The sequence below is a fragment of the Cherax quadricarinatus genome, chromosome 24 (genome assembly GCF_038502225.1).
Source record: "Cherax quadricarinatus isolate ZL_2023a chromosome 24, ASM3850222v1, whole genome shotgun sequence".
NCBI classification, from domain to species: domain Eukaryota; kingdom Metazoa; phylum Arthropoda; class Malacostraca; order Decapoda; family Parastacidae; genus Cherax; species Cherax quadricarinatus.
The window spans coordinates 26,583,529-26,600,291 of record NC_091315.1 but is presented as its reverse complement, the minus strand read 5'-3'; the positions used below and the strand labels follow the sequence as shown (position 1 = coordinate 26,600,291).

Sequence of the window (16,763 nt, the reverse complement as noted above, 5' to 3'; positions counted from 1 at the left end):
CAATCCCATGAACTTCCCCATAGGCAATAGATTCCACAACAGAAGTAGGGTCGTCAAGGTCAGCCTCAGCCTGAAACCCTTCAAAATCCTTCTCTTGGACACATTCTGGCCACAATTATTACAAAATGTTTCAACTGAATGGGTGGGGTGATGCTCACTCAACGATAAACAAAGGCAGACTGAGTCACTTGGTGCTTGAGTGGCTAAGTGACGTGGGCGGGCAGGCGGACGCGTTTGGTATGGACCACTGTCAACTCTACGAAAACCGAGGTGATGTACAAAAACTGGGACAAAATTTAGATGGAAAAAATCGTCGAAAACCAAATCCTACGAAAACTGGGGCATAAGAAAACTGAGGTTCCACTGTAACATGTGCAATAAACAAAATTTATCAAAAGTAAATACAGATGAAAGAGATAAAAATAAAAGTTAACAGTAATGACCAATAACAAAAAATGGCATATATACATACCATCTTCACCAGACCAGCCAGTAATTTCTGGAGCTGCTACATGTGCTTGGCCCCGATCATTATGAGCTTCTACTTTGATTTTGTATGGCTTGAATGTGGGTTGATTAGGTATAACATAATGATCCTGCTGCCAGTCCACAACATCTTCAGTCTGCCATTTGGCATTATCAATGTCATCACGCTTCCAGTACACACGATATTTGAATCCTGGACCATTGTGGTCAATTTCTGGCATGGGCTAGAGGAACAAAATGAAAATCTTGGGTAGGTATGAAGTAATCCTTTTGAAAGACATTTGGAAGCTTACATCTCCAAAGTAACAACTTATGCAAAATTATAACAGCCACAGAAAACAAAATGCCCTAATTAATTGTTTATATATAGATTAGTTTCCTAAGTACTTTGTCTATTACACTTAAAATGAATTTTTAGTATATTTTTGAATTTCTTGTGAGAAAAACAGATTCAAATTATCAAAATAAGATTCAAATGACCATTACTATACTTACCGACCACTTAATTACTAAGTTCTGAGGAGAAGAGCCTTTACCCTCAACCCCATCTGGATTTTTATAGGGAACATCTTGTGGCGTTGTGCACATCTCTGAGTGTTGAGAAGGTTGTGATGGACCAATAGAATTCTTTGCAATTACCCTAAAGGTGTAGTTTGCCCATGGACTTAAATTAATCTGAAATTTTACAATCTTATTTTACAATTTGAAATCTAGAAACAAGTACCTAACTTAATGAATGATATTTGTGAACAATAATAATTTTGCTGGTGACCAGTACATGTTAAAAAACACACTGAACATATCATACAAGTTTATACAAAACAAAAAATGCTCTATTAATTTTATGCTCACATTAAACCTGGTGCTGGTGGCAGGAACAGAGTCATAAGCATTCTCCCAGGTATCAGGTATGAAGCTTGTATTATACTGAATAACATAACCCAAGATAGGAGCTCGGTTGTCACCCATAGGCTGCCACTCAAAACTTGCATCACGATCATTGCAAATCACTGGTAACAGCAACTGGGGACGGTTTGGAACATCTGAAGAGTAACAGAATAAAAAGTCATTTGACAAACGATAGTTACAGAAAGATGCTTCAACATCAATAATAATAACTGTTGTGATACTCTATTTTTTTTAGTTATCAGTCACTTCTCATCTAAGAAGAGTAACTGTACATTATTTTTATTTTAATTTGGCTCATAGAGCTACAACCGAAATCTGGCTATCCGGTTCCTCCACAGTCCCTTCATAGATATTAGGGGGCAAAACTAGCTCTGAACCTGCTCCTGGTTTCATAAATTATCAATCAATTTTGCTAGTATCTGACTGCTATATACAGTACTTTTTAAGTAACTGTGGGCAGTAGACTGGTAGACAAACTTGTTAAATGCTTTACACTCTGACAGCACTGCTACTCTTTTTTGTTTGCCTCAAACATATCAGATGGCAGGCGAATCCTGCAACTAGTACTAACATCCAGTATACTCTACATGCTTACGAATGCATATGTACAGTGTGTATGCACTCGTCTAAGTTTTCTGAATTTGTAATAGTTCTTGCCCTTGTAAAATTTACTTTCAATTCTGTGGGGAAGTGGGTTAGAATCCTTCCTCCATATGTACTGCAACTAAAATGCAGGCATCAGGGGCTAAGAAAATTTTAAGGTTGGGTTATCACAAGTACAGCCTCTCCTCACTTAACGGAGTTCCGTTCCTTATACTACGTTGGTAAACGAATTCATCACTAAATGAGAAGCATACTACAATGGTAATGGGTTTGTGTCTACCATCTTTGATATTTTTTTAATGTCACCTTTGCACCATGTGATGTAATTCAGCTGGGGAGACCTAATTATATGGTCACACCTGGCCTTGGCAAATGGATATCAGCCACGCCTTTTCGGCTTAAGTCTCAGCTCCTTTGTTCGTCACTGGCATCAGATCTCGGCGTCAGGTCGTAACACGTGATGCACACCCCATTGTGGAGGGTGCTTGGACCACCATATAAGCCCAAAGAACAGCATGATCGAGAGACTTCGAGCGGACCTGCTGCTGTGTGCAAAGCTCTGAGCAGAGCGACTTCGAGCAGAGCTGCTGCTGTGTGCAGAGCTCTGAGCAGGAGATTCAAGAGGAGCTGCTGCTGTGTGCAGAGCTCTGAGCAGGAGATTCAAGAGGAGCTGCTGCTGGGGTGCAGAGCTCGGGAGAAGACTGCTGAAGTCTATGGAGGAGACTGTTGGAAACATTGGGCAGAGTACTGGCTTGGAGCAGTACTCGTGCTGTGTAGGTCTTGGGACCTGTGGCTTAGTTCCTGTGGTGAACTGTCCTCTGAACTACATTGTAAGTTATATTCATTTTCGTCAAGTTGATTGGATTCCCTGTCTCACTGCTTATATATACCATCCCATTTATCTAAACACAATAATGTACTCCTGTTCCCAAATATATTATTGTACAAAGACTTAATAATAAACTGTGTTTGAGTAGAATAGTAATATTCACTGTCCCTGTTATTTACTTATTTATTCATTTATTTTTATTTCAATTAGTGAGAGAGTGAGTAGTGTGGTGGGTAGAGTAATGAGAGGTGAAGGTGTAGTCAACAGTGACCTGTCACAATACCTACCGCTCGCCGCTAATCACTCGACTTGGACTCTCCTGCCTTACTCCCCTTACTCCGTTATTCCCCGATTATCCGTACATTTCAATACCCCCCTACATGACAACCATTTATAACATTTCTGGTATATTTTAAAATGTTTATACAGTAGTATACTGTATATTGTAATAAACAGAATAGAGGAAATCAGTTCTAATATACATTGTTTAGGTATGCATACTGATCAGAGAGCCCGTCATAAGTACAAGTCGTTGGTAAACAAGTATGTCGCTATGTGAGGAGAGGCTGTATATCAAAAATATAGAAAGACAAGACAGGGTATAAGGATTTAAATTCAAGAATGATGAACACTAGAATATAACTGGGCTGCAAGAAACTGGTTCTGGAGGTGGGAAGTACAGTGCCTGCATTCTAAAGGAGGGATAGAGATAGTTGCTGTTTGGAGGGACATCTGATCAGTCATGTCTACATGCCTCTGGCAAGACAGTGATAGTGTGAATGATGGAGGGAGATGGTCAGTGTGTTAGTTTGTTTTTTAAAACACTGGCCATCTCCCACTGAGGTAGGGTGACTCGAAAAAGAGACATTTTCACACCACTGCCTTGCCAGTGGTGCACAGATACAAAGGTTCAAATGTCCCTCCAAACAGCAACTATCTCTATCCCTCCTTTAGAATGCAGACACTGTACTTTCCACCTCCAGGACCAATTTCTTGCATCCCAGTTATATTCTAATGTTCATCATTCTTGAATTTAAACCCTTATACCCTGTTGTGTCTTTCTATATCTTTGATATATACTTGTGATAACCCAACTTTAAAATTTTCTTAGACCCTTGATTCCTGTATTTTAGAGTGCAGACACTGTACTTTCCACTTTAAATCACCTAACTTTGGTGCACCAAATTACCTTGGACAATAAGTGTGGCTGAAGCTGTAACCTTATCTAGATCTGTTGAGGCAACACAAGTGTAAACCCCAGAATCCAATTCAGTAGTCTTTGTAATACTCAGGGAGAAATCAGACTGCTGCACAAATCGTGGTTCTTGCTCAAAATCAATAAGTTTGCCATCAGTAAGCCACTCAATACTGAGCTCCAGATCATTATCAGTTACAGCATTGCACCTGTGGAAGATAAAAAAAAAAATGCACATCAGCACTTCATGTTTATAAAAAAAACAAGAACACAAAATAGAAACTATATTGATGGTAAAGCTAAAACACTATTTATAGGTTTAACATCCATACACAATGATCAGTATATGAAAGAAAGATCAATAATAAAATTTAAGCTTATACCAATAAAAGGATCTTGATCCAAGAAAGTGGACCTGACCTCCCCTGCTTTGAATCAAACTTGACTGCCTTTCATTCTCCATGAATTCAATAATAATAGCTTTAGCATGTGGTTTTTGAAAGTACTGTATGTAAATGAATAAATTACGACACAAAAACTTTCATTAAATCTAACACAAAATATAGCATACCTGAACGTAGCAGTTTGACCAGCAGGAACTTCATAATCTTGAGGTGAATCCGTTATCCGAGTGCGTTCCTTCACCACAAGCGATCCAGCTGCCCTCTGATGCCCAAATTTATTCTCCGCAAAACAAGTATAATCACCGGCATCCGTAAACGAAACATCTCTGGAGAGTTATTTAAAAGTATTTCAAGGATATATTTATATTAGAGTTGATTTACACTATAAATTAGTATTATTTACCCATTCTCTTCTAGCTAAGACTTTAGTAATGTCCCAGTTCAGACTTTTCTTATTTGAATACAACCCATTCTCATTTAAGTACAGGTACAACACAGATTGTCCAGCACCCTTGGCACCTAGGCTTTGCTGGTATATTAATTCTGCTGAACCAACAGAGGTCATCCTCGAAAAGGTTGGAGGGAGGGGGTAAAGGAGGTTTTGTGGGTGAGGGGCTTGGACTTCCAGCAAGCATGCATGAGTGTGTTAGATAGGAGTGAATGGACATGAATGGTATTTGGGACCTGATGAGCTGTTGGAGTGTGAACAGGGTAATATTTAGTGAAGGGATTCAGGGAAACTGGTTATTTTTATATAGCCAGACTTGAGTTCTGGCAATGGGAAGTACAATGCCTGCACTTTAAAGGAGGGGTTTGGGATATTGGTAGTTTGGAGGGATATGTTGTGTATCTTTATACGTATATGCTTCTAAACTGTTGTATTCTGAGCACCTCTGCAAAAACAGTGATTATGTGTGAGTGAGGTGAAAGTGTTGAATGATGATGAAAGTATTTTCTTTTGGGGGGATTTTCCTTCTTTTTGGGTCACCCTGCCTCGGTGGGAGACGGCCGACTTGTTAAAAAAAAAAAAAAAAAATCTCTGACCTCCATAGTCTGCTGGAAACTTTAGTTAAACATTAAGAAAAATGAAATGGGTTTATTTATTACTGTACTTACAGTACATTACTGCTCCCAAAGTGGTAAATTTTAAAATTTTGCTGGAACCATAGCCACAAAAGTTGGGAAGTTGGGCATTGTCAGAATTACTGTTTGTTTAATAGTTGACTGTTTCATAATCGATCTATGATGTTACGGGGAGGTACTTGGGTTGAAGTCACAGGAATTTTGGATGAAGGGCTACTGCTATGACACATTCTTGTCTTACCTTTTTAAATAAAAGCCAAGTTGTTCAAATGCTTTGATCTTTCCTGTGTAACTTTTCATGAATCAAATACAAATTCATTACCTCATGTTCTGTCACAAAGGAACATAGTTCTAACCCTCTGATAAATTCACCAGTCAAAAAAAAAAAAAAAAAAAAAAAAAAAAAAAAAAAAAAAAGGGGGGGGGCACAATACTGTGACCGGAACAATAAAAAATAATCTACACATAGGAGAGAGAGGAACTTCTCTCTGCTATGTGTGGGTTATTTGTGTATTCACCTGACAAGTCAGGTTAACTTATCAATAGCCATAGCTGTTGACAAGTTACTTGTATAGCTATGAACTCTAGCCATAACCAGGGTTAATTGTTAGCAAAATCAAGGGATCACCACCAACTGCAATGTAAACAATGTAAGTGGGCATACACTATATACAATGCCAGATGTAGCTGCCCAGTAAACTAGTTTCATAATTTTATCCTGACTAAAAGAGGTGATGGACCATCCACTGCCGGTAAAGCTGTGTTGTACTGGTACATTAATTTTTTTATGTTATGCTCAACCAGTTTCTAAATATTTCTAGTTCATCCTCAAATACTGTTTTCTTTATTTTAAAATGTGTTAAGCTAATTAAGGTTAAGTTAGACTGAGTTGAGTTAGGTTTGGATAAAATTAGGTTACATAAATCAGGGAAAATGGTTAGGTAACCTTGAGTCCTGGAGGTGGGAAATACAGTGCCTACACTCTGGAGGGGTGAGGATGATGATGTTTGGTGGATCATCTGAAATGTAATGTCAGTGTGCTTCTGGCAAGACAGAGATTGAGCGAGTGATAGTGAAAGTGTTTTCTTCTTTATTGGGTCACCCTACCTTGGTGGGAGATGGCTGGCATAAGAATGGGTTGCTGTATACCATAACATTAATCACCTTAGAATTAATATGGGTAAAAAATATGCCTCAGCAACAATCTTTCATCTAACCCTCCAACCCCTACCATCTTTCCCATATATGATATTCCTGCACCTTCTCTGACATTCTCTAAATGTACCAACCCCAACTCCACTGAACCTCACATCAACTGTCAGTGGCATCAATTGTTTAGACAAAATAACAATCGTAAAAATAAAAGAAGCTACAGAAAAAGATTAATATTTATACTCTCACTTTTAACTATCAAACCTATGCCTAGAAGCCTATATAAAACAAATATTTTCAAATGGCTATATAGTAACCTCCATTAATCTGTAACCCTTATCTTTCAACCAGTGTCCACCAGTTTCTTTTCTAAATCTAAACTTTTTTCAGTTTTCAATTGTTATGCAGGATTCTGCATTGCATTGTAATATATATATAGTGGAGGAGTGGCCATAATAGTATGAATGATGTTATAATTGTAAAGCCTAATTTTATAATTCATACTGTGCATTTAGAGGTACTGTAAAGTACTTTAACTGTAAATGTAAAGAAATCTTGCCGGGATATATTTTCCAATTTGTTTTGGTTAGTAGGTAAGCATGGCTTGGGAGAAGTCACGTGGAAGCAGCATGGAGAGAAGACTGGCATCTGAGACGCCATGCATTTAAGCTAAGTTTTGTAGTTTTGTACTCCTGTTTAGCCAGCTCAAGCCATAGGCTCTATTATTGTTTACCAGCACGTTCACCTGGGCTCTGATATGGACAGGGCTCTGTGGGATGAGCGAGGACTGATGAAATTGGACGAGATGGGAGTAGGGGACGGCATCTGCTAGGTCGACCCCATAGGTATGTGTGTGTCTTTGCTTTGCATTGACTCTCCAGCCACCGACTCTTTATGTACCTTTATTTGGGTATTTAGGCTAAGAGAAATGCTGGGGTGGCTTTTCTAGTGTGTGTATATGTTGTTAATGATAAATGTATATTTTTCTAACTAGGAATTTTGCCTAACCCTCTGATAACCAACCTACTTAAGTAATAAATGTGGGTTTAGCTCTTTCTGTTTTGACTAGGATAGCCCTGGGTGGCCTGTTTCTGCATGAGGTTCGAGTAACTTTTACCTTGGCCCTTAGACAAGGGCCATAGGCCCCAGGGAATCCCACTTTCTGCATAACAATCTAGTGTAAACTGTGGGGGACCCACAGCTTCAGAGAAGTAGATAAAAAATAAGCCTAAAAGGAAAATTATTTGAATTTCTTCCTGAAGCCATTTAAATGTATAACTCCCCTCCCCCCCCCATCTTTTATTTTGCCGCTGGGTATATTTTATTAGGTAATAAGGTTTAAAGGATGCAATGACAGTACAGAGATTACTTATACAATACATCTATAATTTTTTTTTATTTCCAGGTTGACTCAGCAATACTAATATCCCCTTTAAACCTATTCATCAACTACAACAATGTCACCCTTTATTCTACATCTTTCGAAAACTTAAAAAAAAAAAAAAAAAAATACATGATAATAACATAAGAGTACAAAATATTGGTAATCTGTGCATAGATATGGCCAAAAAATATTCTTTCCCAGGAAGAAATCCAGAATGATGGATCAGTGTTGTAAACTAAATGTGCAGTCTCTATAAGACACACTGGGAATCATTTCTTCAATGTTATACAAAAGTAAAGAGGAATGTGCTGGACAACACAGTAGACACTGATTAAACATGAGTTAAAACCAATATAAGACCCAATATTTTTTTAATACATCGGCAATTTCCCACCAAGGCAGGGTGACCCAAAAAGAAAGTAAAAGCTTTCATCATTATTCAATGCTTTCACCATCACTCACACATAATCACTGTTCTTTGCAGAAGTGCTCAGACATGACAGCTTAGACATCTCTCTCAAAGTGCAGGCATTGTAATTCCCATTTCCAGGACTCTAAGTCTGGCTAACCAGTTTCCTTGAATCCCTTCACAAAATATTACCCTGCTCACACTCCAACAGCTTGTCAGGTACCAAAAAACATTCGTCTCCATTCACTCCTAACACGCTCACGCATGCTTGCTGGAAGTCCAAGCCCCTCACCCACAAAACCTCCTTTACCCCCCTCCCTCCAACCTTTTCAGGGATGACCCCTACCCCGCCTTCCTTTTCCTACAGATTATATGCTCTCCAAGTTATTCTACTTTCTTCCATCCTCTCCAAATGACCAAACCACATCAACAGCCCCTCCTAATTGCCACACTACAAATTCTCTCCATAATATTTATACCACACACTGCCCTTAAATATGACATCTCCAAAGCCTCCAGCCTCATCCTTCCTACAGCATTTACAACCCATGCTTCAGATCCACAGAAGAGTGTTGGTACCATTACACTCTCGTACATTCCCTTCTTTGCCACCAGGGATAACGTTCTTTGTCTCCACCGATACCTCAACGCACTACTCGCCTTTTCTCCTTCATCAATTCTATGGTTAACCTCATCCTTCATAAACCCATCTGCTGACAAGTCAACTACCAAATATCTGAAAGCATTCACTTCTTCCATACTCTCTCCCTCCAATGTGATATACAATTTTTCTTTATCTAAATCACTTGATACCCTCATCACCGTACTCTTATCTATATTCACTTTCAACTTTCTACCTTTACACAAACTTCCAAATTCGTCCACTAACTTCTGCAACTTTTCTTTAGAATCCCCCAAAAGCACAGTATCATCAGCAAAACTCCCATTTTTGTATTTGATTCCCCATAATTTAATCCCACCCCTCTCCCCAACACCCTAGCATTTACTTCTTTTACAACCCCATAAATATGTTAAACAACCATGGTGACATTACACATCCCTGTCTAAGACCTACTTTTACTAGGAAGTAATCTCCATCTCTCCTACACACCCTAACCCAAGCCTCACTATTCTCATCTGCCCCACTGCTCCCCTATCCACTATCATATATGCCTTGTCTAAATCCATAAATGCAATGAAAACTTCCCTACCTTTATATACTGTTCACATATTTTTTTTTTTTAACAAGTCGGCCATCTCCCACCGAGGCAGGGTGACCCAAAAAGAAAGAAAATCCCCACAAAAGAAAATACTTTCATTTCATCATCACTGAACACCTTCACCTCACTCACACACAGTCAATGTTTTTGCAGAGGTGCTCAAAATACAACAGTTTAGAAGCATATACATATAAAGATACACAACATATCCCTCCAAACTGCCAATATCCCAAACCCCTCCTTTAAAGTGCAGGCACTGTACTTCCCATTTCCAGGACTCAAGTCCGGCTATATAAAAATAACCGGTTTCCCTGAATCCCTTCACTAAATATTATCCTGCTCACACTCCAACAGATCGTCAGGTCCCAAATACCATTCATCTCCATTCACTCCTATCTAACACGCTCATGCACACTTGCTGGAAGTCCAAGCCCCTCGCCCACAAAACCTCCATTACTCCCTCCCTCCAACCTTTGCGAGGACGACCCCTACCCCGCCTTCCTTTCCCTACAGATTTATACGCTCTCCATGTCATTCTACTTTGATCCATTCTCTCTAAATGACGAAACCACCTCTTCAGCCCTCTGACTAATACTTTTATTAACTCCACACCTTCTCCTAATTTCCACACTCCGAATTTTCTGCATAATATTTACACCACAAATTGCCCTTAGACAGGACATCTCCACTGCCTCCAACCGCCTCCTCGCTGCAGCATTTACAATCCAAGCTTCACACCCATATAAGAGTGTTGGTACTACTATACCTCCATATACGTATAATGTTTTTTGTCTCCACATATACCTCAACGCATCACTCACCTTTTTTCCTTCATCAATTCTATGATTAACCTCATCCTTCATAAATCTATCCACTGACACATCAACTCCCAAATATCTGAAAACATTCACTTTTTCCATACTACTCCTCCCTAATTTGATACCCTCATCACCTTACTCTTTTCTATGTTCACTTTCAACTTTCTACCTTTACACACACTCCCAAACTCATCCACTAACCTTTGCAATTTTTCTTTAGAATCTCCTTCCTTAGATCTAACTCTATTAGAAACCCATGACCTATTCCCATTACTCTCCTGGCTCCTTCAGCTTTGTTTCACTTAGAGCCAGGACATCCAGCTTCTTTTCATTCATAACATCCACAATCATCTCTATCATTCACACTACAGCCATGCATATTCAAACATACCACTTTGACGGTTTTCTTTTTCTTTTTAGTAGGCTATACAGGAAAAGGGGTTACTAGCCCATTGCTCCTGGCATTTTAGTTGACTTTTACAACATGCATGACTTATGGAGGAAACATTCTTATTCCACTTCCCCTAATTTATGGTGGTCAATTAAAAGTTGAAGGTTCAAGAGCTAAGAGCTCATCCCTTGAAAACTAAATTAAAACTAAACAATGTAATACCTAGCAAACTGTGAAAACATGAAATTCGTCTCTTCCTTTTTTCATACACTCAAAAAATTGTTTATCCTAAATCATTTTTTTCTGTATACAGTGTATTAATAAAAATCTAATAGAAAATAGATTACTATAATTTTACCCACATAAAATTATAATAAATAATACCAACTTGATCACAAGATCTCCATCATTAGTAACTTGGAAGCGTCCACCAGTCAGTTCAAGACCGTCTCTGATCCAAGTGATTCGTGGTTTTGGAGCACCAAATACTCGGCAGGTCATGTTAACTTGCTGTCCATCAACCGACTGGATGTTACTTGGTGGAACACGGATGTCAGGAGGCAATGCTGAGTGCGACAGTTTTGTTAAAAACCCTCAAACACAAAATATAAAATTAAAATGTTATGGCTTGCGTAATTTATAACCAGTAAGGGCATCATCTAAATTCCTACAAAAAAGAGAATACAAACTGGTGAAGAGAAATTAACTTGTTTAAAACTTTTGCATGAATAAGAGCTTACCTCTTTAACCCCAAATGCGAGAAATTAACACCATTAACCCTTTCATTCTCCAGACTCTTGATCTGAGAATTACTCTCAGTATCCAAGAATTCCCCCCCCCCCCCCCAAACCTTATGAAATGATAGAGAATCTCTGTCTGAAGGTAATGAAACCAAAAGTACAAAAATTCATGGAAAATTCATGAAATTATGCTTTTGCGAATTTTGCCGTGTCAGCGATATTTACACACTGGCAATTTTGCCCACTTTGAGTTCTATTTTAGGCCAATTTCATTGTTCCAGTTGACCAAATTCTATTAGCTATTTTGCTAGTATGTCTTCCATTTTATTGAGTGAACATTAGAAACTGCCCAATCAACTATTTCAATTATCCAATAAAATGATCAGAAATTGATAACTTGGCCAATTTCATACAAATTTCAAAATATTCCAATTGCAAAACAGGGTCCAGAATAAACAATGCAGGCATTCCTAGCACTAAAATAGCATTTCCTATGTTCATTAGTTATGTTCCCAGGCTTTACACATGAATTCCATTTTGTTATGCAATATTGTAATAATTGTAGTACAAATAATATCAGTGTACTGTACTCGATGAGCGATGTGATTTGTTTCCTCTTGAATATTGCCAAAAATCTAACTTTTCTGCTAATTTGAGCTCAATTTCAAGCCATTTTCCGTCCTGAAATCAATCAAAATCATCTCTGTTTCTGTAATATATCTTTGATTCTATCAAAAGAGATCAAGAAACTGAGAATAGGGCCATAAAAACTATACAATAATACACCGCAAAATCACTGTTTTAAACCAAAAACGCGATCGAAGTTTTTTTTCTCATTATGCACTGCGTGCTGCAGGATTTTTTTTATATGGTGCCACCCTTTACTGCATAGACCCATTTTCTCATCTCAAGGTCCAAATTTACCACACAGCTTATCTAAGCGAGCTGAGCTCATGGCATAGTACTATGGCACTGACATTGACCTTAAACCCATAGTACTACAACACAGATGGCGAAGTGTTTAACCCCTTGACTGTCACCCCCCCCCCCAATTATTTTTTTCTTATGAAATGATGGAAAATATTTTCCCAATTGTAATGACATCAAAACAATGAAATCTGATGGAAAACTGACAGAATTACGCTCTCGTGAAGTTAGCGACCTCAGAGATATTTACGAATCCGCAATTTTGCCTACTTTGAACTCTATTTTTGGCTAAATCCATTATTCCAGTCGACCAAACTCATAGCTATTTCTTTAGAACTCCATTTGTTCTATCGATTGAGTACAAGAAACTGCCCATTTACCAATTTCAACTACCCAATAACGTGGTAAAAAATTTGCAATTTGGCTAATTTCACGCCAATTAAAAAATATGCCAATTACAAAATAGCATCCAGAATGAACAATGCAGACATTCCTGGCTCAAAAATAACATTTTCTTTGTTCATCAGTCATGTCTCCAGGCCCCTCTGATATTACTCTTGCTTTCTATTTTGAATTTTTATTCAAACAAAAAATAGAAGATTTACTGTTATGCAGACTACTGCAATATTGTAATAATTGTACAAATAATGTCAGTTCATTCATGGCTGCATATTATAATGGCTACTTGAACATTATTGGACAATGACATCATTTGTTTACTTTTGAACATCAGCAAAAATCAAACATTTCCCCTACTTTGAGCTCCATTTCAAGATTCTTTTCATAGTAAAACCAATCAAAATCGCCTTTATTTCTATAATATGTTTTCCATTCTATCAAATGAGACCAAGAAAATGAGAATATAACCATAAATACAATACGAAAATACACCACAAAGTTGGTGTTTTAATCCAAAAAAACGGTCAGTTTTTTTCTCATTATGCACCGAGTGCCTACCAGCTTTCTCCTGCTTGATTTGAAGCCGCTAGAATTTATGAGTACATGTATATATACATCAAACACGGTGGCTCGTAAGACGTATATATACGACCGAAACAGTCAAAGGGTTAAGATTCCTCTAATTACACTGAATTTCAAAAGTACAGAGGTACCTCGGGATATGAACAGCTCAAAACTCGAACATTTATTTAAGTGCATTTATGTAAGTGCTTTTGTAAATGTATTTTTGGTAGTCTGAAACAGATTAATCTGATTTACATTATTCCTTATGGGAACAAATTCATTTGGTATCGGCAATTGAACAGCCTTCTGGAACAAAAAAGTTTGTATCCTGAGGTACCACTGTACTTTAGAAACTCCTTAGTGCTGAATGACTTAGGTTTAGAGCTATCCTTAAATAAAATAATAGAAACTCCTCTCGCATTCATTAAATTAGGATAAAAATTTAACACCAAGAGCCTGGTTTTACAATAGTAAAAGCAGGCTATTGGTATGAGACAGAAATTCTACTTGTACATAAAAAAATCATCCATTGATACTGGTGGTCTGATTATCTGCGTACCTTCCAGCATTAAATATGTTATAAAAATGACAGGAACATATACATAGTGTGTATTACATATTGCAAAAATTTACATTTCAGGCTATCTAATAAGAGAAGCAAGGTCTATATTTTACACTTGATACACACAAAGGGTAGGTTGAATTAAGGTAGCTATCTGCTCAAATATACAGCTATTTAACCTTTAAAACTGTCCAAACGTAGATCTACGTTTGCACGCATAGCGCTCCGAACGTAGATCTATGTTTACATTGTTTCTTATGGAGAAAATTAAGGTCGGAGCGCTACGTGCACAAACGTAGATCTACGTTTGGACAGTTTAAGGGTTAAAGAACAGTAATAAATAATAGCTACATTTTAGCACTTTCATTGACTGTGCTATAGCACTACACCTTTGAGATCACTGGCTGTGGTGTAGTACTATGTGATGAGCTCAGCTCACTCATGTAAGCTGTGAGCAGTAAATTTGGGCCTAGATATGAGAGAATGGGTCGATGTACGATGTAGTAAGTATGCACCACATAAAAAATCCTGCAGCACGCAATGCATGAGAAAAAACTGCAACAGTGCTTTTGGTTTACAATAGCAACTTTGTGGTGTATTTTTCATATGGTTTTTATGGTTGTATTCTCGGTTTCTTGGTCTCAAACTGATAGAATAAAAGATATATTACAGAAACAGAATGATTTTGACTGGTTTTAGGATTGTAAATAGCTTGAAATAGAGCTCAGACTAGCAGAAATGTTCAATTTTTGCAGATGTTCAAGAGTAAACAAATCACACCATGCGTCCAATACACATCAACTGGTGGGTCTAATATGCATTCAAAAATACACTGATATTATTTATACACTTACTACAATATTGTATAACAGTAAATTTTCTGTTTTTCATGTGAATAAAAATTCTTTGTGAATAAAATATCAAAATGGAGTTCATGCGTAAAACCTGGAAACATAACTAGTGAACAGAAGAAATGTTATTTTAGTGCCAAGAATGCCTGCCTTGTTTATTCTGGACCCTATTTTTAAATTAGAATATTTTGAAATTTGTGTGAAACTGGCCAAATTACCAATTTCTGATCACTTTATTAGGTAGCTGAAATAGTTGATTGGCAATTTCTTGTGCTCAATCAATAAAATGGAAGACATACTTGTAAAATTGCTAAGAATTTGGTCAGCAGGAGCAATGTAAATAGCCTAAAATAGAACTCGAAGTGAGCAAAATCGCTGATGCGTAAATATCACTGACATAGCAAAATTCATAAAAATGCAATTTTGTGAATTTTCAATGAAAATTTGTACTTCTTTTTTACTACCTTCAGGAAAAGATTCTCTACCATTTCATAAGAAAAAGTAACAATAATTTTTTTGAAAATTCTTAGACACTGCGAACAAGTTTCAAATCAGGGGTCTGGACAGTGAAAGGGCTAAGGAAAATATGGAGTTTAAGTTTGAAAATGTTAAAACATTTCTCATGGTAATGCAGTTTTGAAAATGAGAAGAAAATTTATAAAGTACAGGTACTTCAACTTTTACCAACATAATACCACCAGTAAAAATTAAAACATGTACAACTTACCAAGTACATTGACATATACGTCCTTGTAAACATATCCATGTTCATTTGAAGCATTACAACCATAATTTCCTGTATCAGCCTTGGTCAGGTTATAAATGGTAATCTTATTACGCTCTACAATACGGCGAGGATTTGGGGGTGCTTTTTCAATAGGCATGCCATTGTAAATCCAATACTGCTTAGGGGGAGGCTTGCCAGCAGATTCACAGTAAAATACTGCTGTTTCTCCTTCAGCCTTGTTTTCCACCTCAGGTTCTTTCTCAAAGTATGGGATTGCTGAAAGAGAAACAGGTGAATTAATTATGTAAGTAAATAACAAAAAGACACAATACCATGACTGGAACAATGCACAAATAACCCATTCATAGGAAAGGGGAGCTTTTGTCGACATTTTAGTCCGACTTGGACCATTTACAAAATCACACTAACTAAAAGGAGAGAAGGAGGGAGTATATACATGTATATAGGCCACCATACAGGGATGGGACAAGAGGAGGAAGAGGTAGAAGAGGAGGAGGAGGAGGAGGAGAAGGTAGAGGAGGAGGTAGAGGAGCAGGCAGAGGCAGAGGCAGCGGTAGTAGTAGTAGTAGTCAATGGAAGACTAAGAAAGAGGAGCACTGTAAGGGAACTAGGGGCCCACAAACGGTAGGAACAGAAACACAGAGGGAAAAGTAATAATAATGGGCCAAACACCCACGGCAGAAGAAAGAAAACCCAAAGGAGAGAGAGGAAAGAGGAAAGGGGAAGAGGGAGAAGGAAAAAAAGAATCAGGTTAAGTCACGGGTGTTCTGAAGTTTGGAGCACTTTACAATGTAATGGGAAAGGAAGGTATCTACAGAGACAAAGCCAGGACTATGATTCATACAAGGAAAGTTGTGTATAAAGGAGGATTCAACCAGATGTCAACTGTGAAAGTAGGGTAGACAGTTTTAGCAGAAGACCAGTCAATAGGATGACTGTGATCTCTGACATGACAGAAAAGATCATCATTGGTGTCGGCAAGCCTAACACCACTTTTGTGCTCCCTGAGTCTGTCAGAAAGAGAATGGCCAGTTTCTCCAAAGTACTGAAGAGGACAAGAGGAACAGGAAATAAGAGCAGACACCTGGA

The 16,763-nt window shown here is 37.8% G+C and overlaps 1 protein-coding gene across 6 annotated transcripts in view; it reads right to left on the bottom strand.

The window, feature by feature from the left end:
• Nrg (Neuroglian) overlaps positions 1 to 16,763 on the bottom strand; it is a 434,360-nt gene that overhangs the window by 113,074 nt on the left and 304,523 nt on the right. For all 6 annotated transcript variants that reach the window (XR_011392382.1, XM_070088294.1, XM_070088293.1 and 3 more), the window contains 7 exons: positions 15,654 to 15,929; positions 11,272 to 11,449; positions 4,594 to 4,752; positions 4,017 to 4,231; positions 1,339 to 1,529; positions 982 to 1,161; positions 473 to 710 (listed from right to left, as the gene is read on the bottom strand). Coding sequence is in view for 5 of the 6 variants with exons in the window: in XM_070088294.1 (XP_069944395.1) it covers positions 473 to 710; positions 982 to 1,161; positions 1,339 to 1,529; positions 4,017 to 4,231; positions 4,594 to 4,752; positions 11,272 to 11,449; positions 15,654 to 15,929 (1,437 nt within the window). In the remaining variant the exon portion in view is untranslated. The remainder of the gene's footprint in view (positions 1 to 472; positions 711 to 981; positions 1,162 to 1,338; positions 1,530 to 4,016; positions 4,232 to 4,593; positions 4,753 to 11,271; positions 11,450 to 15,653; positions 15,930 to 16,763) is intronic.